The sequence below is a fragment of the Festucalex cinctus genome, chromosome 9, assembly GCF_051991245.1.
Source record: "Festucalex cinctus isolate MCC-2025b chromosome 9, RoL_Fcin_1.0, whole genome shotgun sequence".
Lineage (NCBI taxonomy): Eukaryota > Metazoa > Chordata > Actinopteri > Syngnathiformes > Syngnathidae > Festucalex > Festucalex cinctus.
The window spans coordinates 25,845,103-25,870,102 of NC_135419.1; the positions used below are offsets into that span (position 1 = coordinate 25,845,103).

Sequence of the window (25,000 nt, forward strand, 5' to 3'; positions counted from 1 at the left end):
CTGAGCCAAGACAGGGGGAAAAAATTTTGACTTTTCGAAATACTATATGATGAGGGCGGGGCATCAAAATTTGTGTTTCGCACTGAAAAAGGATATGCTTAATAACTCCCCGGTACATGCTCCAAAAAATCCCAGACTTGACATGTATGTTCATAGTCAAGGCCTGAAGCTATCTCTATGACAACATTCAGTTATATATGCAGCCCCACCTAGCCCTTGAGGCATGAAAAAAAAATACCCCACTTACGGTATTTTTACAAAAATTGTAAACTCATTTTCAATGTGATAACTAAGTCATTTATGAATATTCTTTTACTATCCACCACTCAAAATGTTCACTGGCATCAGACCTATCCAAACATACATATTTTTTATTTAGTTTTATTTATTTTTGATAGCCTCTATGGACATTAAAAGCAATATCGTGAATGAAGGCTATGCTTAATAACTCCCCGGTACATGCTTAAAAAAAATCCCAATCTTGACATGTATATTTATAGTCAAGGCGTGAAGGTATCTCTATGACAAAATTCAGTTATAAATACAGCACCACCTCGTCCTTGAGGCATAAAAACAAACAAAAAAACAACAACTTCTGTACAAAATTTGTGAACTCATTCTAAGTGTTAGAACTAAGTCATTTATGAATATACTTTTACTTTTTCCACTACTCAAGATGTTCACTGGTATCGGACCGATCCAAACATATGTACTTTTTTATTTTGTTTTATTTATTTTTGATAGCCTCTATGAACAATAAAAGCAACATCGTGCAATGAGCACGAGCAATGATGGGTGTATATACTTCTGCAAAAAATACCAATCAGGTCAACTCATTCCCTAAAAATAAAAAAGGACGCTGATTTTTGCAGATCTTAAAAATCACCAAAACCCATTGAGCTTGACACACACATCACACCTGGCAAAAAAAAAATCCACATGTAAAGGTTTATCATGCCATGTTAAAAGAAATTTTGCTCCTAATGTGCGAGTACCCCAACGTGCAAACACCCCAACGTGGCCCGGGCTGCGAGGGCCCTTTATAGCTGCTCGCAGCTCTAGTGTTAACCTTGCTCTGCAAGATGAATTCTCGTGATGTTTGTGAACACACAAACTCCGGAGAATACATCCTGTACCGAGCCCGTTGATTTCCACCGATCCGAACCACCAGCCAATCACAGAGCGACATTGTGTTTGGGGCGGGACATAAAGCTGTGACAAAACCAGGAAGCCAGCGCGGACGCCGGGGCAAACAAACAAACCTAACATGGATGAATGGATGCTGCAATTGATTTTGTTCTTGCAGAATTACTCGTCGTTTCCTGGTTGAATGTTGAACAGTGAGAGGTGCTTCATGCATTTTTAGCTGGTAAGTTGTTTGTGCTCAAAACAAACGTGCACAATGACGCATCGTCCAATCAGCTCAAAGTATTGTACATACTGTCCCACTTTGATTTTGAGGAGAACTCCCTTGAGTGAATTACAATATTAATCTGGCTATTTCCAGGTTAGCGTTATGTACTTAATAAAATAAATAAATAAATAAAAAGTGAAATAACTGAAAACATGTTTTATGTTATATCAGTGACGTCTCTGCATTTGGGGCCAGGCCCCACCAGATGTCGCTGTTAAGCACTATGCAGGCACATAATTGGTCTTCTTTATAGCTAATAATTTATCAAATTTGATTTTATCAAGAATAATAATACCAAATAAATACCAATTACATTTGTAAGGTAATTTCATTAAAAACATAATACAAAGCCAAACTCAATGGTCTAACTTTTTAAACAGGACTAATAGGGCCAGGCCATGAGTGTGTTTAAGTGGATGAGCCACTCAAATCACAGTGCGCATGTCCCAAGCTGCTCTCCATAGACAACAATGGGGCCACATCAACTATGCCCATCATCCAATTGAAATACAGGACTGATGTCACGTGACGTCAAGACCCAAACAACACACGCTCAGCAAGATGAAAATGCTTCAGAAGTAAAATAGATGTTTACTTTAAGGCCTAAATGGGTTTTTTTTTTTGCAACCACTGGAACATTAGCACAAAAACTGTCACAACAATGCAAATGTCATGAGTGCCAGTGTTTTTTGTCACTTTATTTATACATCCTGCACTGTGCTGGTAATTGATTTAAATTATTTATTATTTTGATAAGGCCAATTTTTTACTAATGCACTAAATTAGACCAAGATGTTTCTACTATTTGCAGCGTTCGGACTTTTGACTGTCTAAAATTGGTACTGCATGAATTCAACTGAATCGAAAATCGTTGTGAATCGTGAATCGAATCGGGCCCTTGTGAATCGAATTGAATCGATTTTGGAAATCTGAATCGATACCCAGCCACTGTTGTGAGTCACAACAGTGAAATGTTTTAAAACCAAGCTCAAACAAATTGAAAACTCACCAAAATGACGTGCACTTACGGCGCTAGGCTTTCGTTACAGCAGTGGTGACCCTGATACCCCCATTCCTTTCCTTCCTCGCCGTTTCAATCAGCATTTAAATCCCAGCTTTTCACAGATTACCGAATCGCGTATTTTCACTTTTTTTTTTTTTTTTTTTTTTAGTACATAACTCCAAATGTGTTCGACAGTTGTCATAGTTTTGATGCCTTCAGTGAACATCTACAATGTACTGTACATAGTAATGAAAATAGAGTAAATGTATATTGAATGAGGTGTGTCCAAACCTTTGGCCTCTACTGTAATCTAACTAAGCAAATAGAAACTAGTGTAACAAAGTAATTATTACAGCAGTGTAACAGCTAATGGTACACAGTAGAGCTGTCAAAATTAATCAATGAATCGACAAGTAATCGATTATCAAATTGACAACTATTTTAATAATCGAGTAATCGTATGGAGCCATTTTCTATTTGAAAAATTGTCCAAATCCTCTGATTTCAGCATATCATCAGTAATTATTCGGTGATTTCTATAGTCCTTCATGAAAGAAGACTGATTATCTTCTGCGTTTAATCAAAACAAAATAAGACTTTTTTTTTTTCTTTTCTTTCAAATCACTATACGAATACAAAGTACGAAATAAACAACAATCACTGGTTAATAAACAGCAGTCAGGGGGAAAATGCTTTTGTAATACATTTTAATGCAAAATTATAATGACTCAGATTAGTTGATTAATCGTTTGAATAATTGATAGATGATTTGATTCAAAAAATATTTGATAGTGTCAGCACTAATTCACTAGTAAGCACGCATGAGAAGGGGCGTCCAGACATTTAACTAGCACATAAATTTACACCATGACAACAAATACTTCTCATAGGGCTGCTCAATTGTGGGAAAAATAATAATCATGCCTAGACTAAGTGCAACTTCTGGAGAAATTGCGTGGGAATGCTGAAAGCTGAATACTAATAGCTGAATGCTAATGGAGGAATTGAAAGATGAACTATGAAAATTACAAAGTAATTAACTATTACTGCTAATCCTCACAAGGGTCACAGGTGCGTTTGGAGCCTACCGCAGCCGTCTATAGGCTGTAGGATTTACGCCTTTGAAAAGGAATCGGACCGATGGAGCATTTTCCTGTTGCAAACTAAAGCGGCTAGCTTGATGCTGTGAGCTCGCTGTTAGCTAGCAGTCAACGCTAAACGCTGGCAACAGGCGCCGTACAATGCAATGTCAGCATAATTATGTCTTAGTGCTCGTACCTGGAGCTTGAATGTGACTTCAGAGCTAAGTTGTGCTACTGACGTCTGTCGCAACAGTTAGGGGCATCCATTTATATTGCCGTTGTTCACAAACTCTGAACATACAGCACGTCGTCAGCCCCTATCCTATCCAGCGACGACATGCTTCCGGAAACAACTTCAAAATAAAGCGCTACAGTGCATTGATCTACATATACTACCTTAGTAAGGTAAGGTTTATTTTGAAATTGGATTTCTCACAGCCCCGTGTACTGTCATGCATACTGCTGTCAGCTTGACTACGACTATCTCAGCGGTTATCCAAGGCAGAAATGACGATTTTGTTTCGTTTCAGCTCTAGTATTAACTCTTTTACTGCCACACGTTATCAAAAAACAAACCCAATGCCAGTGGATTTTGAGCATTTTAACTCATTTTTCAAAGCAAACACAATATTGTGTTCTTTTACTACATATACAACATGGGTACCACATGAAAAATCGCATTCCATTCTTTCATTAGAAAAAAAGTATGTTTCTACCTTATTCCGTTCTTTAGTAATCACCATTGAAAATAGGTCATTTGAGTGACATTGAGCGAAAATTGAAAAGAAAAGATACATTTTCTCCACAACAATGACTTTGATACTAATATTTTTGTTTAGCGACACTCCGTCAAATTAGGTTTAATGTTACAAAGGCTTTGATTATTCACGTGAGCCTTGAAAACGTTCTATTTCATCAGATTGCGTCATGTATCATTGTATTTCGCAGCTCTAGTTAGGGCCCGAGCAGCTACCGCTGCCATCTGCTGGCAGTATACAACGTGATTTTACTAAACGTTATTAAACGTTTTTGGTAGTCAAAGAGTTAAAGGGATAGTTCGGCTTTTTTTTTTACATGAATCTCAATTTCATCCTCACCTCCAGTGTGTACAATCAGCACTGACTTACCCCTGACAGCGTTCTGTGATACGAGTTCTGGTCCGGTGTTGGACGAGAGTTAAATAGTCCAGCAAGCTGGCTGGGGTCACGGAAATAAAAGCGTTTTTCTTCTAAAAACAATTTGTGTTCAAAAGAGTGATACATTTGCATCATTAAACTCCTTTTCTGAAAAAAGTCAGACACCATTACTGCCGGGCCCTATTTTTCTGTTCGTTCTATCACTGCGCGTCGCCCTGTAGACAGCTAATCGACGCGCTGCAGACAGCTGATCCTTCCGCGTTCGAAAAGACAAACAACTTGTAGATTAGTGCGCGACTGCACGTCTATCAGCTACATGCGGGGCGCCGCGCAGTGATACGAACGAACAGAAAAGTAGTGCCTGGCGGTAATGGCGTCTAACTTTTTTCAGAAAAGGAGTTTAACTAGAGCTGCGAGCAGCTATAAAGGGCCCTCGCAGCCCGGGCCACGTTGGAGTCCTTGCACGTTGGGGTACTTGCACGTTAGGGTACTGGCACGTTGGGGTACTGGCATATTGGAAGCAAAATTTCTTTGAAAATGGCATAATAAACGTTTACATGTAGAATATTTTTTTTGCCAGTGTGTGTCAAGCTCAACGGGTTTTGGGGATTGTTAAGACCTGCAAAAATCAGCGTCCTTTTTTATTTTTAGGCAATGAGTTGCCCTGATTGGTATTTTTTGTAAAAGTGTATATATACATCATCGCTCGTTGTACTCATTGCACAATGTTACTTTTATTGTCCAAAGGGGCAATCAAAAATGAATAAAACAAAATGGAAACGTACATACGTTTGGATCGGTGTGAAGCCAGTGAACAATTTGAGTGGTGGAAACTAAAAGAATATTCATAAATGACTTAGTCATCACACTTAGAATGAGTTTACATTTTTTGTACAAAATACCGTATGTGGGTTTTTTTTTTTTTATATAAGCCTCAAGGGCTAGGTGGCGCTGTATTTATAACTGAATGTTGTCATCGAGATACCTTCAGGCCTTGATTATAAGCATACATGTCAAGTGTGGGATTTTTTTTGGAGCATGTACCGTGGAGTTATTAAGCATATCCTTCATTCACGATATTGCTTTTAATGTCCACAGAGGCTATCAAAAATAAATAAAAATATATATATGTTTGGATAAGTGTGATGCCAGTGAACATTTTGAGTGGTGGAAACTAAAAGAATATTCATAAATGACTTAGTTATCACACTTAGAATGAGTTTACATTTTTTGTACAAAATACCGTATGTGGGTTGTTTTTTTTTATGCCTCAAGGGCTAGGTGGCGCTGCATATATAACTGAATGTTGTCATAGAGATAGCTTCAGGCCTTGACGATAAACATACATGTCAAGTTTGGGATTTTTTGGAGCATGTACCGGGGAGTTATTAAGCATATCCTTTTTCAGTGCGAAACACAAATTTTGATGCCCTGCCTTCATCATATAGTATTTCGAAAGGTCAAGATTTTTCCCCCTGTCGTTCGCTCAGGTCTTGACATGGTCCAGGTCAAGTCTTAACTCAGTCAGATGAAACGTGTAGGAGAAGTGGGCAAAAGTCTGCCCCCTGTGAATGTGCAAAAATCGTCAAAAATGGGACATTCAAAAATTCGTAGCTCACTTCCTGTTCATTTTAGCATATGGGTCCAAGAGACTTTTTTGTAGGTCTTGGGCTCCCTCATACACGTACAAATATTCGTCGTTCTTGCTTAAACGTACAACCGGGGCTGCTTCGTTAAAAACTTCTAGGGGGCGCTATTGAGTCATTTTTGTAAAAATAGCACAATCAACAATAAAATATTGCTCATTTTACCAGGCCAGATGTGTGTGCCAAGTTTCATGAGTTTCTGTGCATGTTTAGACCCTCAAAACTGGCGTTGTTTTCTTGGCGAACAGCGCTTAGCCACACCCACAGCAATTCGCGAAAACTCACAAACTTCGTGTTGTGACATCATGAAGGCCGAAACCCTCATCTGAGCAAATATGAGGTAGGTCCAGTTAACGTGTTTGGAGAAAAACGTAGAAGAAAATTCGTAATAAAAAAAATTGCCACTAGGTGCCGCTATCAGTTAGATGAAATATAAGTCAGTAGATGTCTTTAGGGCTGGACTCTCATCAAATGTGTGAAATTTTGAGAAGATAGGATCATCTCGGTCAAGTTAATGCAGCTTTTATTTTCACGAAAAATCTTCAGACTTTGCATCACCGTAGCGGCCACGCCCTTTGGCGAAAAGTTACAATATTCGGTGTGGGGCATGATCAACATCTTAAGCCTTTTCTGACCAATTTTCAAATGGATCCCTTCAACAAGCTCAGCACAGTAGCTAAAAACGTAAAGTATGACATTTATTGTAACCACTAGGTGGCGATATATGTATAACTGAATTTTATCATAGAGATGTTTTCAGGCCGTGACTATTACGTTGCCTGAGAAGTTTGAGATTTTTTGGAGCTTGAACATGGGAGTTATTAAGCATTTGCTCTTTCTGGACAAATGAAATTTTAAAGGCAATATTTGATGCCCCGCCCCCGTCATATAGTATTTCAAAAAGGCAAGATGTTTTGCCCAGTTTTTCTCTCAGGTCTTGAGATGATAAATGCCAAGTTTGAAGTCAATTGGATGAAAAATGTTTGCAAAGGGGGAAAAAGCATGACCACAGTGAATGTGCCAAAATAGGCCAAAATTGGACATAAAAAAATTCATAGCTCACTTCCTGTACATTTTAGCTACATGGTCCCAATAGACTTTTTTTGTGCGTCTCGGGGTGCTACACGTGCCTGCCAATTTTTGTTGCTCTAGCTCAAACGTGCCGGGCTTGGTTTTTATTTTTCTACGCTAGGGGGCGCTATCGAGTCGCATTGTTATGACGACTTAATATCAAATTTTTCGCCGGGCCTGAGGAGTGTGCAAAGTTCGGTGAGTTTTCGTGAATGTTTAGGTACCCAAAATCGCGATCGTTTGCGGAGAATAAAGAAGAAGAAGAAGAAGAAGAAGAAGAAGAAGAATAATAATAATAATTTTTACAAAAACAATAGGGACCTCGCAGCGGTCGCTGCTCGGGCCCTAACTAGAGCTGCGAGCAGCTATAAAGGGCCCTCGCAGCCCGGGCCACGTTGGAGTCCTTGCACGTTGGGGTACTTGCACGTTAGGGTACTGGCACGTTGGGGTACTGGCACGTTGGGGTACTGGCATATTGGAAGCAAAATTTCTTTGAAAATGGCATAATAAACGTTTACATGTAGAATATTTTTTTTGCCAGTGTGTGTCAAGCTCAACGGGTTTTGGTGATTGTTAAGACCTGCAAAAATCAGCGTCCTTTTTTATTTTTAGGCAATGAGTTGCCCTGATTGGTATTTTTTGTAAAAGTGTATATATACATCATCGCTCGTACTCATTGCACAATGTTACTTTTATTGTCCAAAGGGGCAATCAAAAATGAATAAAACAAAATGGAAACGTACATACGTTTGGATCGGTGTGAAGCCAGTGAAAATTTGAGTGGTGGAAACTAAAAGAATATTCAGAAATGACTTAGTCATCACACTTAGAATGAGTTTAAATTTTTTTGTACAAAATACCGTATGTGGGTTTTTTTTTTTATATAAGCCTCAAGGGCTAGGTGGCGCTGTATTTATAACTGAATGTTGTCATCGAGATACCTTCAGGCCTTGATTATAAGCATACATGTCAAGTGTGGGATTTTTTTTGGAGCATGTACCGTGGAGTTATTAAGCATATCCTTCATTCACGATATTGCTTTTAATGTCCACAGAGGCTATCAAAAATAAAAAAATATATATATATGTTTGGATAAGTCTGATGCCAGTGAACATTTTGAGTGGTGGAAACTAAAAGAATATTCATAAATGACTTAGTTATCACACTTAGAATGAGTTTACATTTTTTGTACAAAATACCGTATGTGGGGTATTTTTTTTTTATGCCTCAAGGGCTAGGTGGCGCTGCATATATAACTGAATGTTGTCATAGAGATAGCTTCAGGCCTTGACGATAAACATACATGTCAAGTTTGAGATTTTTTGGAGCATGTACCGGGGAGTTATTAAGCATATCCTTTTTCAGTGCGAAACACAAATTTTTATGCCCCGCCTTCATCATATAGTATTTCGAAAGGTCAAGATTTTTCCCCCTGTCGTTGGCTCAGGACTTGACATGGTCCAGGTCAAGTCTTAACTCAGTCAGATGAAACGTGTAGGAGAAGTGGGCAAAATTCTGCCCCCTGTGAATGTGCAAAAATTGTCAAAAATGGGACATTCAAAAATTCGTAGCTCACTTCCTGTTCATTTTAGCATATGGGTCCAAGAGACTTTTTTGTAGGTCTTGGGCTCCCTCATACACCTAAAAATATTCGTCGTTCTTGCTTAAACGTACAACCGGGGCTGCTTCGTTAAAAACTTCTACGGGGCGCTATTGAGTCATTTTTGTAAAAATAGCACAATCAACAATAAAATATTGCTCATTTTACCAGGCCAGATGTGTGTGCCAAGTTTCATGTGTTTCTGTGCCAGTTTAGGCTCTCAAAATTGGCGTTGTTTTCTTGGCAAACAGCGCTTAGCCACGCCCACAGCGATTCGTGAAAACTCACAAACTTTGTGTTGTGACATCATGAAGGCCGAAACCCTCATCTGAGCAAATATGAGGTAGGTCCAGTTAACGTGTTTGGAGAAAAACGTAGAAGAAAATTCGTAAGAAAAAAAATTGCCACTAGGTGGCGCTATCAGTTAGATGAAATATAAGTCAGTAGATGTCTTTAGGGCTGGACTCTCATCAAATGTGTGAAATTTTGAGAAGATAGGATCATCTCGGTCAAGTTAATGCAGCTTTTATTTTCACGAAAAATCTTCAGACTTTGCGTCACCGTAGCGGCCACGCCCTTTGGCGAAAAGTTACAATATTTGGTGTGGGGCATGATCAACATCTTAAGGCTTTTCTGACCAATTTTCAAATGGATCCCTTCAACAAGCTCAGCACAGTAGCTAAAAACGTAAAGTATGACATTTATTGTAACCACTAGGTGGCGCTATATGTATAACTGAATTTTATCATATAGATGTTTTCAGGCCGTGACTATTACGTTGCCTGAGAAGTTTGAGATTTTTTGGAGCTTGAACATGGGAGTTATTAAGCATTTGCTCTTTCTGGACAAATGAAATTTTAAAGGCAATATTTGATGCCCCGCCCCCGTCATATAGTATTTCAAAAAGGCAAGATGTTTTGCCCAGTTGTTCTCTCAGGTCTTGAGATGATAAATGCCAAGTTTGAAGTCAATTGGATGAAAAATGTTTGCAAAGGGGGAAAAAGCATGACCACAGTGAATGTGCCAAAATAGGCCAAAATTGGACATAAAAAAATTCATAGCTCACTTCCTGTACATTTTAGCTACATGGTCCAAATAGACTTTTTTGTGCGTCTCGGGGTGCTACACGTGTCTGCCAATTTTTGTTGCTCTAGCTCAAACGTGCCGGGCTTGGTTTTTATTTTTCTACGCTAGGGGGCGCTATCGAGTCGCATTGTTATGACGACTTAATAATATCAAATTTTTCGCCGGGCCTGAGGAGTGTGCAAAGTTCGGTGAGTTTTCGTGAATGTTTAGGTACCCAAAATCGCGATCGTTTGCGGAGAATAAAGAATAATAATAATAACTAGAGCTGCGAGCAGCTATAAAGGGCCCTCGCAGCCCGGGCCACGTTGGGGTCCTTGCACGTTGGGGTACTTGCACGTTGGGGTACTGGCACGTTGGGGTACTGGCATATTGGAAGCAAAATTTCTTTGAAAATGGCATAATAAACGTTTACATGTAGAATATTTTTTTTGCCAGTGTCTGTCAAGCTCAACGGATTTTGGTGATTGTTAAGACCTGCAAAAATCAGCGTCCTTATTTATTTTTAGGCAATGAGTTGCCCTGATTGGTATTTTTTTTGTAAAAGTGTATATACACATCATCGCTCGTTGTACTCATTGCACAATGTTTACTTTTATTGTCCAAAGGGGCAATCAAAAATGAATAAAACAAAATGGAAACGTACATACGTTTGGATCGGTGTGAAGCCAGTGAACAATTTGAGTGGTGGAAACTAAAAGAATATTCATAAATGACTTAGTTATCACACTTAGAATGAGTGTACATTTTTTGTACAAAATACCATATGTGGGGTATTTTTTTAATTTTTTTTTATATAAGCCTCAACGGCTAGGTGGCGCTGTATTTATAACTGAATGTTGTCATAGAGATACCTCCAGGCCTTGATTATAAGCATACATGTCAAGTGTGGGATTTTTTTTTTGAGCATGTACCGTGGAGTTATTAAGCATATCCTTCATTCACGATATTGCTTTTAATGTCCATAGAGGCTATCAAAAATAAATAAAAATATATATATGTTTGGATAAGTCTGATGCCAGTGAACATTTTGAGTGGTGGAAACTAAAAGAATATTCATAAATGACTTAGTTATCACACTTAGAATGAGTTTACATTTTTTGGACAAAATACCGTAAGTGGGGTATTTTTTTTTCATGCCTCAAGGGCTAGGTGGCGCTGCATATATAACTGAATGTTGTCATAGAGATAGCTTCAGGCCTTGACGATAAACATACATGTCAAGTTTGGGATTTTTTGGAGCATGTACCGGGGAGTTATTAAGCATATCCTTTTTCAGTGCGAAACACAAATTTTGATGCCCCGCCTTCATCATATAGTATTTCGAAAAGTCAAGATTTTTCCCCCTGTCGTTGGCTCAGGTCTTGACATGGTCCAGGTCAAGTCTTAACTCAGTCAGATGAAACGTGTAGGAGAAGTGGGCAAAAGTCTGCCCCCTGTGAATGTGCAAAAATTGTCAAAAATGGGACATTCAAAAATTCGTAGCTCACTTCCTGTTCATTTTAGCATATGGGTCCAAGAGACTTTTTTGTAGGTCTTGGGCTCCCTCATACACCTAAAAATATTCGTCGTTCTTGCTTAAACGTACAACCGGGGCTGCTTCGTTAAAAACTTCTAGGGGGCGCTATTGAGTCATTTTTGTAAAAATAGCACAATCAACAATAAAATATTGCTCATTTTACCAGGCCAGATGTGTGTGCCAAGTTTCATGAGTTTCTGTGCATGTTTAGACCCTCAAAACTGGCGTTGTTTTCTTGGCGAACAGCGCTTAGCCACACCCACAGCAATTCGCGAAAACTCACAAACTTCGTGTTGTGACATCATGAAGGCCGAAACCCTCATCTGAGCAAATATGAGGTAGGTCCAGTTAACGTGTTTGGAGAAAAACGTAGAAGAAAATTCGTAAGAAAAAAAATTGCCACTAGGTGGCGCTATCAGTTAGATGAAATATAAGTCAGTAGATGTCTTTAGGGCTGTACTCTCATCAAATGTGTGAAATTTTGAGAAGATAGGATCATCTCGGTCAAGTTAATGCAGCTTTTATTTTCATGAAAAATCTTCAGACTTTGCGTCACCGTAGCGGCCACGCCCTTTGGCGAAAAGTTACAAGATCAACATCGTTAAGGCTTTTCTGACTCAATTTTCAGACTGGGGGTATGCTCCTGTTCGCAACGAGCTCACGCAGTTAGCCTAAAGAAACTCAAGTATGACATTATTGGTACCACTAGTGGCCTGTAAAATGAGAATAATTTTATCTGTTGATAGTGATGTTTTCAGGCCGTGACTATTACATTGCCTGAGAAGTTTGAGATTTTTTGGAGCTTGAACATGGGAGTTATTAAGCATTTGCTCTTTCTGGACAAATGAAATTTTAAAGGCAATATTTGATGCCCCGCCCCCATCATATAGTATTTCAAAAAGGCAAGATGTTTTGCCCAGTTGTTCTCTCAGGTCTTGAGATGATAAATGCCAAGTTTGAAGTCAATTGGATGAAAAATGCTTGCAAAGGGGGAAAAAGCATGACCACAGTGAATGTGCCAAAATAGGCCAAAATTGGACATTAAAAAATTCATAGCTCACTTCCTGTACATTTTAGCTACATGGTCCAAATAGACTTTTTTGTGCGTCTCGGGGTGCTACACGTGCCTGCCAATTTTCGTTGCTCTAGCTCAAACGTGCCGTGCTTGGTTTTTATTTTTCTACGCTAGGGGGCGCTATAGAGTCGCGTTGTTATGACGACTTCATAATATCAAATTTTTCGCCAGGCCTGAGGAGTGTGCAAAGTTCGGTGAGTTTTCGTGAATGTTCAGGTACCCAAAATCGGGATCGTTTGCGGAGAATAAAGAAGAATAATAATAATAATAATAATAATAATTTTTACAAAAACAATAGGGACCTCGCAGCGGTCGCTGCTCGGGCCCTAATAATAATAATAATAATAATAATAATAATAATAATAATAATAATAATAATAATAATTTTTACAAAAACAATAGGGACCTCGCAGCGGTCGCTGCTCGGGCCCTAATGATGCAAATGTATCAACTCTTTTGAACACAAATTGTTTTTAGAAGAAAAACGCTTTTATTTCAGTGACCCCAGCCAGCTTGCTGGACTATTTTACTCTCGTCCAACACCAGACCAGAACTCGTGTCACAGTAAGCTGTCAGGGGTAAGTCAGTGCTGATCGCACACACTGGAAGTAAGGATGAAATTGAGATTCATGTAAAAAAAGCCGAACTATCTCTTTAATAATCGTTTTTTACGTTTATGCCTATTTTGTAATTGTGGAGGTTAATAATCAAAATCATAATTGAATTTCGATTAACTGCAAAGCCCTAACTTCTCGCTTCTCTTACTGAGTGGCACAGACTTGGCGCACATAGCGAGTGTTTTTTGTTTTTTTTGACAAGGTTTGCTAAAGGTTGCAAATGGTTGCAAAGTCATTTGCCTGGCAAGATGCTTTTATGCTCATAAACATTTTTTTCTTGTTGCAATGACATTTTAAACATTCAAAATTTGATTTATGATGTTTTCACTTTAATATTACATCATAAAATAAACAAATCGGCATGAAATAGAACAAAACATGTCTCTACCTTTTCCTTCCCTCTGTCTCTTCTTAATCCCCAGGTCAAAGGAGCCATTGGATGTAGGTTGGTGCATCTTTGTCTTACGTCCACCTAATATTTGAAAAACAGTCCTGTAATCTTTGTGTGCCTACTAGTCCCATTTTACCATGTTCATCAAAAAGAGATGATTCATATGTAGCACCACTCCAGTAATACGACAGTCTTTTGACACTAACCTCCTCTCTTCTTTTTGGCAGTAGGTTCACAATCAGGTGGGATGGGGAAGGATTCTTCCTCCTCAATGGGTCCACACTCTGTCGAAACCTCCACTACAGTCTCCATCATCACATCTTCTGCTGGATTACACCAACCAAAAAATAAATAAATAAATAAACTCCTCTGTCTCACCATGACTGCTTTACAACAAATCGTACATCTTTTTTTTTTTTTTTTTTTTTTTTACTTCTTTGCAATAACTTTTGCTTGTTCTAACGTGTTAAGAAAAGAAAAAAAAATCCACTGCCTGGTGTTTTGGAAAGAACTGATCCATGGATGTTTGCTTTTTTTTTTTTTTTTTTTTTTTCTTTTTTTTTAAACCCAATCCTTCGGAAATGTCCAAGGCAAACATCATCTTAGTGAGCAAACGCCTGACTGGTGAACACTTTTTCTGGGCGATTCTTTTATGGAAACTTCTGGTATGGCGAAGAATCTTTTTCAAAAAAAAAAAAAAGAAAAAAAAGAAAAAAAAAAGAAAGAAAAAAAAAAGGCCCGTCTCGTCGCATTTAAAAATGTACTGTGCCTTCATCAATCACCAATTGTTTGAATTTTTGCACAAATTCGTTGGCCGTTAGTTCATACATTTACGAAAAACTATCGAACACCTCATGGGCCGCGGGATGAATGATGAGGACGCTGTATAAACACCGATCTAGTATACGCTCATACCGATGGTAGAAGGTTCCTCTTAGCCAATGGGATGCCAGAACGATGCACAAACACCGATCTAGTATTTACGCTCATAGGTACCTATGGTAGGAAATAGCCATAGCTGAAAGTATGTTGCGTTCGGTAATGTATTTTTACCTTTCGTATTTAGAAATTTCTTTCGTAACAAGAGGCAATATTTTCCCGTTGAGGCGTTTCGTAACTCGAAAATTTCGTATGAAGAGGCGTTCGTAAGTAGGAGTTCCACTGTGTGTGTATATATATATATATATATATATATATATATATATATATATATATTTTTTTTTTTTTTTTTAGGCGGCGGGGGCAATATGATGAGAAAAAAATGGCAAATTTTCCACTTTATAAAGTGATTTTTAATATGAAAGCAATTAATATCTCCTTGTTTGAAAACCCGACTGAAAATTACATTTTGAGTGCTTCCTCCGTAGACATTTTGCAAACTGTGACTTGTGTAGCGTGACATATACAAATTGTAGACAGTCACAATTTAATGAGCTTGTTTTGCCTCTCTTTGGTCGCTGCAGCTTTAGCGGAGAAGAATAAATAAATAATGGGGTATTATCAAGAGGAAAATGAGGGACACCAGACCCAAAAACTTCAAGAAGAGCTGAAAGCAACCATCAAGAGCTGGGCTTCCATAGCCCCCGGGAAATGAACCTTTCCCCTGATATTCAAATTTTTTTTTCAAAATGATCTGTCATCTCAATGAGTAACGATTCCTTGTCGACCTTTTAGGCACCACTGTGTATAAACTAGCCACTGTACTATGGAAGAAATAGCAATACATACTGACGGCTAAGGTAATGAAAGTGTGGTTACCTGTGTTGCGATCATGCAACCCTGCGGGAGACTCCATATGCAGAAGAGCTTCAGCGGCTTCAAAAGTTTTATCGAAACGTACTAAGTCCTGGCTTGACATCTCCACTGCAAAAGACACAAACGTATGTAAGCATATGAAAGGCCTCAAAACTAGGGGTGTGCTCAAAAAATCGATACGGCAATATATCGTTGCAGGCCTTATTACAATACACGTATCGATACGCAGGCGTCACAATCGATATTGCTTGTGAACTTTAAATAGGCAGTTAACGTTTGCCTTTGCAGCTTGCATTGTACCTAAAAAATAAAAACCAGCAGCGTCTTTGCAGTTAATTGCCTTCAATTAATGCAAAAATAGCTCACCAGTGATTGGACACTGTGTCATGCTAGGAAAAATGAAAGCAGAGGAAGAATATCAACATTTATTTACTTATAAACTTAACATGGCATGTGTCTCAGTGTACCAATTTTCCTATATTTTGTTTTAAAAAACAAAATAAAATGTGTCTTATGTGGGATACATATGTATCGCAATACGTATCGTATCGTGGCCCCTGTATCGTGATACGTATCGTATCGTGAGGTTGCCGGCAATACCCAGCCCTACTCAAAACAGTAACAAACACTAGTATAGGGCTGCTCGATTATGGGAAAAATAATAATCACGATTATTTTTGCAATAATTGAAATCATGATTATTCAAACGATTATTTTTTGGTACAAAACAAGAAAATGTTTTCACATTTAAAATATTAAGACCAATTAAAAAACAAAAATAAAAATAGAAACACAATAATTATGTAAGTTCCTTTTGGACCAAACAGAATTTATTTATTTATATATATATACATACATACATACATACATACATACATACATACATACATACATACATACATATATATATATATATATATATATATATATATATATATATATATATACATACATATATATATATATACATACATACATACATATATATACATACATACATATATATACATACTAAGGGTGTCACGATTTCGATTTTTTATCGAAATCGATCGAAATTACGTCACGATTTCGAGCATCGAAATAGAAGAGAGGACACACGATTCGATGCCCCCCCCCCCGCGCCCGCCGCCACCGCCGCCACCGCCACCTCCCAGGAAAGCAAATGAGACGCAGCCATTCAGCTACTAGCTAACGGCACTTGTTAGCTGACTTCTCCTGCAGTCATGATGGCAAGCGCGGACAGACACAGCAATGGTGCTTCAAGCCGCTCCCGCTTCTCTCGTCACCAGTTTGGAAACATTTTGCGTTCCCGGTGAGTTATGTCGACAACGTTCACGTTGTCGATAAAAAGACCACAGTTGCAAGATATGCTATGTGCGCGTACTGTACTCGGCCACGGTGTTACGCCCGGCTCGTCAAGGGGAAGGGAAGTAACACAATAACAGAAAATATAGAGTAGATAAACACGGGTCGACTTTAACATCTGAGTAGTTTTAATTGAAATTTCAGGCAGGGGTTTGACAAGGGAGTGAAAGTGGAAGGTGAACAAATAATAACCGCATTTGACAGAACTGACAGAACGGAGGAGAAACAACAATAACCAATAGGGGTATAATACACGGATACACAATAGCGTCGCGCTGGCACAGTCGTCCAATCGGAGTGTCGCGCTGGCACAGTCGTCCAATCGGAGTGTCGCGCTGGCACAGTCCTCCAATCAGAGTGTCGCGCTGGCGCATTCAAACTGAAGTACCATTATACGGGCACCAGCCGACACAAACACACACATACATACTAGGGGAGCGGAGCCGGCGGCGGGCCCGAGCCGCCAGCCGTAACAACGGGAAACACGACAAACATGACGGGACATTTACGCAGGCATCACAAAGATTTAGATTTATCAAATTCAACTAGAAGTGGGAAAACAACGGTCCAACCAACTATTTCATCCTCATTTACAGTGAAACTTCCACACACTTCAGCTCGCGCGAAACGCCAGATCCATAGGTCTATTTATAGCAGCAGACCTGCAGCCTTGGAAAACGCTGGATTCAAACATTTAATTAGTGTACTTGAACCACGCTACAGTATGCCCAGCAACTGTAAATGTTGGGATATAGTTTGTTCAGGCTGTATTTGTTCCATGACTTTGGATACAATATATTTTTTGTTGTTGTTGCACATTATTTTAAGAGGAACGCACAGCACACTGTTGTAACCAAAAACAGTCAATAGATGGCAGGCACCCACTGTGACTTTTTGTTTTTGTTTTTTTATTTTTTATTTTACACTTCAGTAAGAACAAGACGGTTAACTTTATATTGTAAATAAATTCTTTGAATTTGATCATTCCTGCCTAATGTCAATTATCATATATTACATAAATTTACACAAAAATAATATGGAAATTGCATCACCTATATGTAGCCGATCTTTTGAAATAAGATTTACTGTACAATGAATAGAACCAATGATCATAGACTAGCCTTAGCCTACAGAAGCATATGCCTCTGTGTTATAAAGTGGGGGAGCGGAAAAAAAAAAAAAAAAAAAAAAATCGAAAAAAAAAATCGAATCGTGACCCCAAAATCGAAATTTAAATCGAATCGTGGAGTTGGCGAATCGTGACACCCCTAATACATACATACATATATATATATATACATATATATATATATACATATATATACATACATACATATATATACATACATATATATACATACATACATATATATACATACATATATATACATACATATATATATATACATACATATATATATATACATACATATATATATACATACATATATATATACATACATATATATATATATACATACATATATATATACACATACATATATATATACATACATATATATATACATACATATATATATATATACATATATATATACATATACATATATATATACATATACATATATATATACATATACATATATATATACATATATATATATATATATATATATATATATATATATATATATATATATATATATATATATTTATTTGTAAGTAAGTATGTATTAGGGGTGTGGAAAATAATCGATATCAATGGATGCATCGATGTGCACATGCACGGTGCAAGTGCATCGGCTCATTCACTGGGTATCGATGTAATTGACGTGTGAAATCTAGATCCATCTTGATGCGTTAGCGGGTATCGGGGAAATCCGATGCAAGTGCCGTTTTATTCATTGTAAACTTCATTCTATTTGCTTTTCTCAAAAATCCCAGGGCGCATTGAATCCACCATACGGAAGCCGTGAGGCACACACACTACACTCGGAAGTAAAACATCATGGACGTTGGAGTGAGCAGCAACGAGGAAGAGTATATATGTAATGCACCAGTAACGTTTAAATCATATGTTTGGAAACACTACGGATTCGCAAAGAAAGACGGAAACCGAAAGCTTGACAAAACGTTCGTCATTTGCAAAGAATGCCGCGTGTTGAAGCCGTACAACGGCAGCACGACAAACGTGCAGACCCACTTAAAAAGGATACACCACATCGCTAACAAGTGTACAGCCGCTTCCGCGTCTAGTTCCTCGTCGGACACCGGAGATGGACTAAGCAAATCAGGTCAAGAAATTTTCAGACGGGACTTTGAGTCCCGTTACAACTACTACCAAGATTTCCTCGACAATGCTTCAGCCCTTGACTGCTTCAAAGACCTCCACTTCATGGATGCTGACAACACTGTAATGGATGTGATATTCCTGAGGATAGCAGACCAAGTGGAGGATATGGTAAGAAATACAATATTAGCAGCAGTTAGTTTTACTCTTATTATCTTCCATTTCACTTAAGGGTTTTCTGTTTTAGTTCTAATGATGTGTATTTATTTATTTATTTCACATGGAAAATAAATCACTTGTGCTAGTTTTCAACACTTGTCCAAGTTGGCTTTTCTAGATGATGATGATGAGGATGAGGAGCTTTCTGCTCTGTTAATTGTCAGGCAAGGGCTGATGGTATGCTGGATGATGAGAGCCAGGCAGCTCAAGCAGAAGGAGAAGGGAAAAGCCACAGGGAGGAGGAGGAGGAGATGGAGGAAGATGAGAGAGGTTTGTTGTGGGACTTGGTTTTGTTATTGATAATAGTGCAATGATTTGAAAATAGTTGTGATATTGTAATGTAGTCATATGGTAATTTAATTAATAACTAATTTAATATGTCGATATTGTAAACAAAAGCAAAGGTTCACGCAGCTGGCTGTGACTTTTTTTGGAGCAGTACAAAGTGAGTTATGAGACTGTGCTATTGTTTATGATTTCTGTTAATGTATTAGCACCAAGAGGGGGATGTGCATTATATTGTCTGTTTTTTGTTGTTGTGTTTGTGATATTATTGTCGACTTATTGCTGTGACTCATGTCTCTTTTGTCCTGTCTTGCTTTGCCTTGTCTAACCTAGATGATGAGCTAGAGCCTCCCAAGAAAAGGTCAGCCATGGACCACCTGCTTGGAGGTTTCCTGGCTACAGTGAGAGCACCACAGAAGACCATAAGGGAGAGAGCAAAGGAGGAAATAATAAAATACAGGGTGGGGATGGGTTAGATGTCAATGGTGACTATTGCACTATTGAAAGTGTCACTTTAAGTTACTCATTGAGTTTTTTTTAAGATGGCAAAAACAGCACTTTTGTTGCATTTACTGCCAAGTACCTATGAGGAATAAAGCAAAATCATTTTTGTAGTACAATACTGAATTCCATATATTTTTTTTAATTTATTTTTTTCCCTTTGCTTATTTGCCTCATGTTAAATCGCATTGTATCGCAACAAATTATATCCTATCGTTATCGGATCGCATTGATTTGAACTAAATGATTATCGCATCGTATCGCGTCATGAAGAGGGTGAATCGTATCGCATCGCATCGCCATAAAATTCCATGTATCGTTAAAGTATCGTATCGCCGGGAGTGCATCGAGATGCGGACGATGCGTATCGAATCGTCCTCAGTGCTGAGATTCACACCCCTAGTATGTATGTATGTATGTATGTAGGCAAAAACTTGAAGTGCACTGTGCAGTAGGATGATCATTTATTTTTGGTACAAAACAAGAAAATGTAAAAAAATAAAATAAAATTAAAAAAAATAAATAAAAATAAAAAATAAAAAAAATAAAAAAAAGAAATAATAAAACAAGACAAAATTATTTAATGCAAGTTCCTTTTGGAAGAAAAAAAAATATGAAATTAGTTATTTCAAAATAAAAAACTGTAAATTTATAAATTTAAAAAACTAAAAAATTGGTATAAAGGGATACTTTACTTACTTTGCCATTTTTGGCAGTCAAACATTAATATTTTGCCTACAATAAGTTTGATATTTTCATTAATTTCATGTACAAATAGTACCGTTAAAAAAACATTTTGCAACTTGCTGTCGGCTGAAAATGGCATCACAAGGACTCAGGTAACCAATCACAGCTCAGCTTGTGAATGTCACATGACCAAACCTAGAAAACAAGTGAGCTGTGATGGTTACCTGAGCCCTTATGATGTCATTTTCAGTCGACAGCAAGTTGTAAAATGTCTTTTTAAAAGTACTAATTGTACGTGAAAAATAATGAAAGTATCAAATTAATTATAGACAAAATCTTAACTTTTTATTGCTATAATGGGCTAAATAAGTGAAGTATCTATTTAATAATCTTTTTTTTTTTTTTAACAATTATACTGATTTTGTAATTGTGGAGTGTAATAATTGAAATTGTAATAGAATTTCGATTAATTGCACAGCCCTACACTAGTATGTCACGATAAACAGGCTGAATCTGTAAGACACCTTTTTCCTTCAAGGTGCAGCACTCATCCTTACAATAGACACTTCTGGTGTGACATCACGTTTAAGTGCGCCCCTTGAGGTGGAGGGCAATGCGAGTGAATTAGAAAACAATCAGTGTGAGCTAGAAAATACCTTATTTTCTGCACTGTAAGGCGCACCTAAAAGCCTTTAATATTCTCAAAAACCGACAGTGAGCCTTATAATCAGGTCCACCTGAAATGTGGCTCAATATTGGTTAAGTACGGCTACCATAGTCAGGGGGCGTCACCGAAGTAACAGCAGTTAGAACGGTAGTACCACACCTGAACAAGGCTGGGAAATACTGTAGATATGGATAGTAACGTTTGAACAATATTGAGTTATTGTTATATTGTTAATCGGTAACTTGTTTTGGGAGTGAACAAAGTTGTCAGAATGCCGGTTTGTATTCAATTACCGCTCATAAATATTGACTGACTCATCTGTTTTGTTCAGATTCCCTTTAGCACAGCTCCATCTATTGCAGGGGTTGCAAACTGCGGTCTTCGAGGGCCGGAGTCCTGCAGGTTTTATAGATTTCCCGACTCGAAGTGCGGTTTATTCCAATTAACAGGCACGTTATCAGGCTTCTGCAGAGCTTGCTGATGTCTGAATCAGCTGTATTGAAGAAGGGAAATATCTAAAACCTGCAGGACTGCAGCCCTCGAGGAACGGATCTCGCCATCCCTTAAAGTGCATTTTCCTGAGTGAATCCGGCAGACAGCCCCTTTAATACAGATACAGTGTTATGCTGACATGTGGTTATAACAATTTTATCGACAAATGATACTATCTATAGTCGCGGGGGGGGGGGGGGGGGGGGTTAGGGGGTGACGCGAGATGTTTTCTTCTTACTGGGGGGGGCATGACAGAAAATAATTGAGAAGCACTGGGTTAATGCAACCCCAGCCACTGCAGTAGCTTCTACTCTATGCGCCTTATAATGCAGTGCGCCTTATATTATGGAAAACCGTTTTCATATAGGCTATTCATTGACGGTGTGCCTTATAATGCGGTGTGCCTTATAAATGGAAAAAGTTTTAAAATATGTAATTCATTGAAGGTGCGCCTTATAATGCGGTGCGCCTTATATTATGGAAAAACGTTTTCATATAGGCCATTCATTGAAGGTGCGCCTTATAATAGACTCAGACCTGACCTTCAGCAATCATATTAAATTCATCACTAAAACAGCCTTTTACCAGCTGAAAAACATATCCAGACTGAAAGACTGCATGCTTCAAGCAGACCAAGAGAAGCTTATCCATGCTTTTATCTCCAGCAGACTAGATTACTGTAACGGTCTTCTGACTGGACTCTCTCCAAAGAACATGAGACAATTGCAGCTCATTCAGAACGCTGCAGCTCGAGTTCTGACCAAAACAAAAAGATCAGAACATATTACTCCAGTACTTAAGGATTTACACTGGCTCCCTGTCCGCTGTAGAATCGATTTTAAAGTTCTGCTACTCGTCTATAAATCACTAAATGGTTTGGGTGTTGAATATATCCCAGAAATGCTGATTGAGTACAAACCCAGCAGGGCTCTGAGATCTACAGACTTGGGCCAACTAGTGGAACCCAGAGTTCGAAGCAAACATGGTGAAGCTGCATTTAGCTATTATGCTGCACACAGATGGAATAGGCTACCAACAGAAGTGAAGTCAGCCCCGAGTGTAAATGCTTTTAAATCCAGGTTAAAAACTTTGCTTCTTTCTTATACCTTTGATTAGGGACTTTTAAACAGCTTTAATTAAGTGTTTTTTTTGTTGTTGTTTTTTATATTTTAAACTTCCTTATGTTAAATGTTTTAAAGTTTGTTGAATAATGTTTTAAGATTGTTATTGTATGTTCTTTTTAGTAAATTTTGTAACCTATTTTCATTTATTTTTCTTCCTCTGAATGTTAACTACTGTTTCTTGATGCTTATGTGTTGTCTTTCCTTGTGTAAAGCACATTGAGTTGCCTTGTGTATGAAATGTGCTATACAAATTAGAGATAGACCGATATGCTTTTTTCAGGGCCGATACCGATTCCGATTATCGGTAGTCAAGGAGGCAGATAACCGATATTTGAAGCCGATATTCATTTGCAGTAAAAGTTAAAATGTTGGCACCAAATTTTTGAATAATGCAAACCCTAACAGTTCTTTACAATGGATTCTCACACTGCACTTTTCATTTTACATCCTTCTATCTGCAATAAGACGTTGGTGGCGGGGGGAGTTAAATGTGGGGCCAATGTGACATTACCTTTTATAGCATTTGGGATACTTGTAGTTTTATTCTATAAATGTTATATTTTTATATTTTGAAGTAATAGGAGGAACCCTGTCATTCAAAATGTGCATCAGCTGTGGCATTACTTATTACTACAGCAAAAAAAATAAAAAAATTCCATGAGAAAAACTATTCATCCCTGAACACCATACAGTTCTTGTAGACCTTATTATGATTATTGTTATTGTTACCATATAGACAGTTTTGATAAGCTGAGGATCTTAAATCGAGAACAGCAATATCATGCTACTCCTCTCTACAAGAGAACTGTCAAAAGACACTTCATCATGTAGTTTACTGCCACTTAGGATGCCCCAATCAACGCAGAAAAAGGTAGAGTAAAATAACTTGGTTATAATAATAGTAAGAATAACTTGGTTAAACAGACATTGTTGCGGTGGACCGCTGCCAGTTTCTGCTGTTTAATGTGTTTTACACTTATAGACACGTGTGTGTATATGGGCACACTATTCTCTCACTACTGTACTGTACTGTATCACTTAATGGCACAGATGTACTTGTCTAAATAATAACTGGGCTGCAACATTGCTAATTCACATTAACAAGCACTATCTTAGCTGTCCACATGAATAGTTACTAACACACGAGAAAGTTATACAACACACCAAACATGAGCTCATTATTCAAAGTATGATGCACGTAACGAAATTACATCACTGAACATTAATTGCAGCCGTGTACGGCCGTAGATGTTACATATTAGTGGCATCGATTGAGAGGATAATGTCCCAACTGACGGCAGACATGACGTGAAAAGAGAGACAAAACGAGCAAATAAGCACACTATACTTTAGTGCACTTCTCTACTAATGCCAAACATATGGAAGAGAACACGTTCATGTAGTTAAACGGTGTTTGAGACACTTAATTTGTTACGGAGCGGACTTTAACGAGGTGCACAACGAGCTGTCAATCAAATCGACGTCGAAGCTTAAGGCACACAATGGCAAACCAGTGCGACAAATAAACACAATATAAAGTAACTAAACGCTATTTAGTGTCACTGTGGCATCTAACTGTATAATAACCGCTATGCAACAAGTAGTGGACGTGACCCAGAATGCAATGTGTGCGTCACGAGAGGTAAATATAATGACGTTACTCTACTCTTAACATGGAACTAGACAATATAATAATGACAACTGTTAATATTTGGAACCTTTCTAACAAACATTATTTACTTAATTAAGTGAAAATGTGTGTGATTCCCTCCCCGAGTAGTTCAAGTAGCGAATTAGCTACTGGGTGTTAGCCTACATGCTAAGCTGAACACACCACTGTTAGCTAGCGGGGATTCAATGCAAGGCAATGCAGCTCCATTCATATAGTGCATTTAATACACAACATAATTCAATGTGTTTAGCTTATCATGGTGAAAAGTTCAGCGGAGTCTCTTCTCTTTTAACTTACCTTCGAAGCATGTGTCTCGCGTTGTGGGTGCGTGTGTGACCGGCTACT

At 38.0% G+C, this 25,000-nt stretch overlaps 1 protein-coding gene across 3 annotated transcripts in view; it reads right to left on the minus strand.

Moving 5' to 3' along the window:
• Nucleotides 1-25,000, minus strand: part of elf2a (E74-like factor 2a (ets domain transcription factor)) — a 143,930-nt gene that overhangs the window by 75,883 nt on the left and 43,047 nt on the right. For 2 of the 3 annotated variants that reach the window (XM_077531916.1, XM_077531917.1), the window contains 3 exons: nucleotides 15,396-15,500; nucleotides 13,844-13,963; nucleotides 13,635-13,718 (listed from right to left, as the gene is read on the minus strand). In XM_077531916.1, the coding sequence (XP_077388042.1) occupies nucleotides 13,635-13,718; nucleotides 13,844-13,963; nucleotides 15,396-15,500 (309 nt within the window). The remainder of the gene's footprint in view (nucleotides 1-13,634; nucleotides 13,719-13,843; nucleotides 13,964-15,395; nucleotides 15,501-25,000) is intronic. The other variant, XM_077531918.1, reaches the window with a different exon arrangement.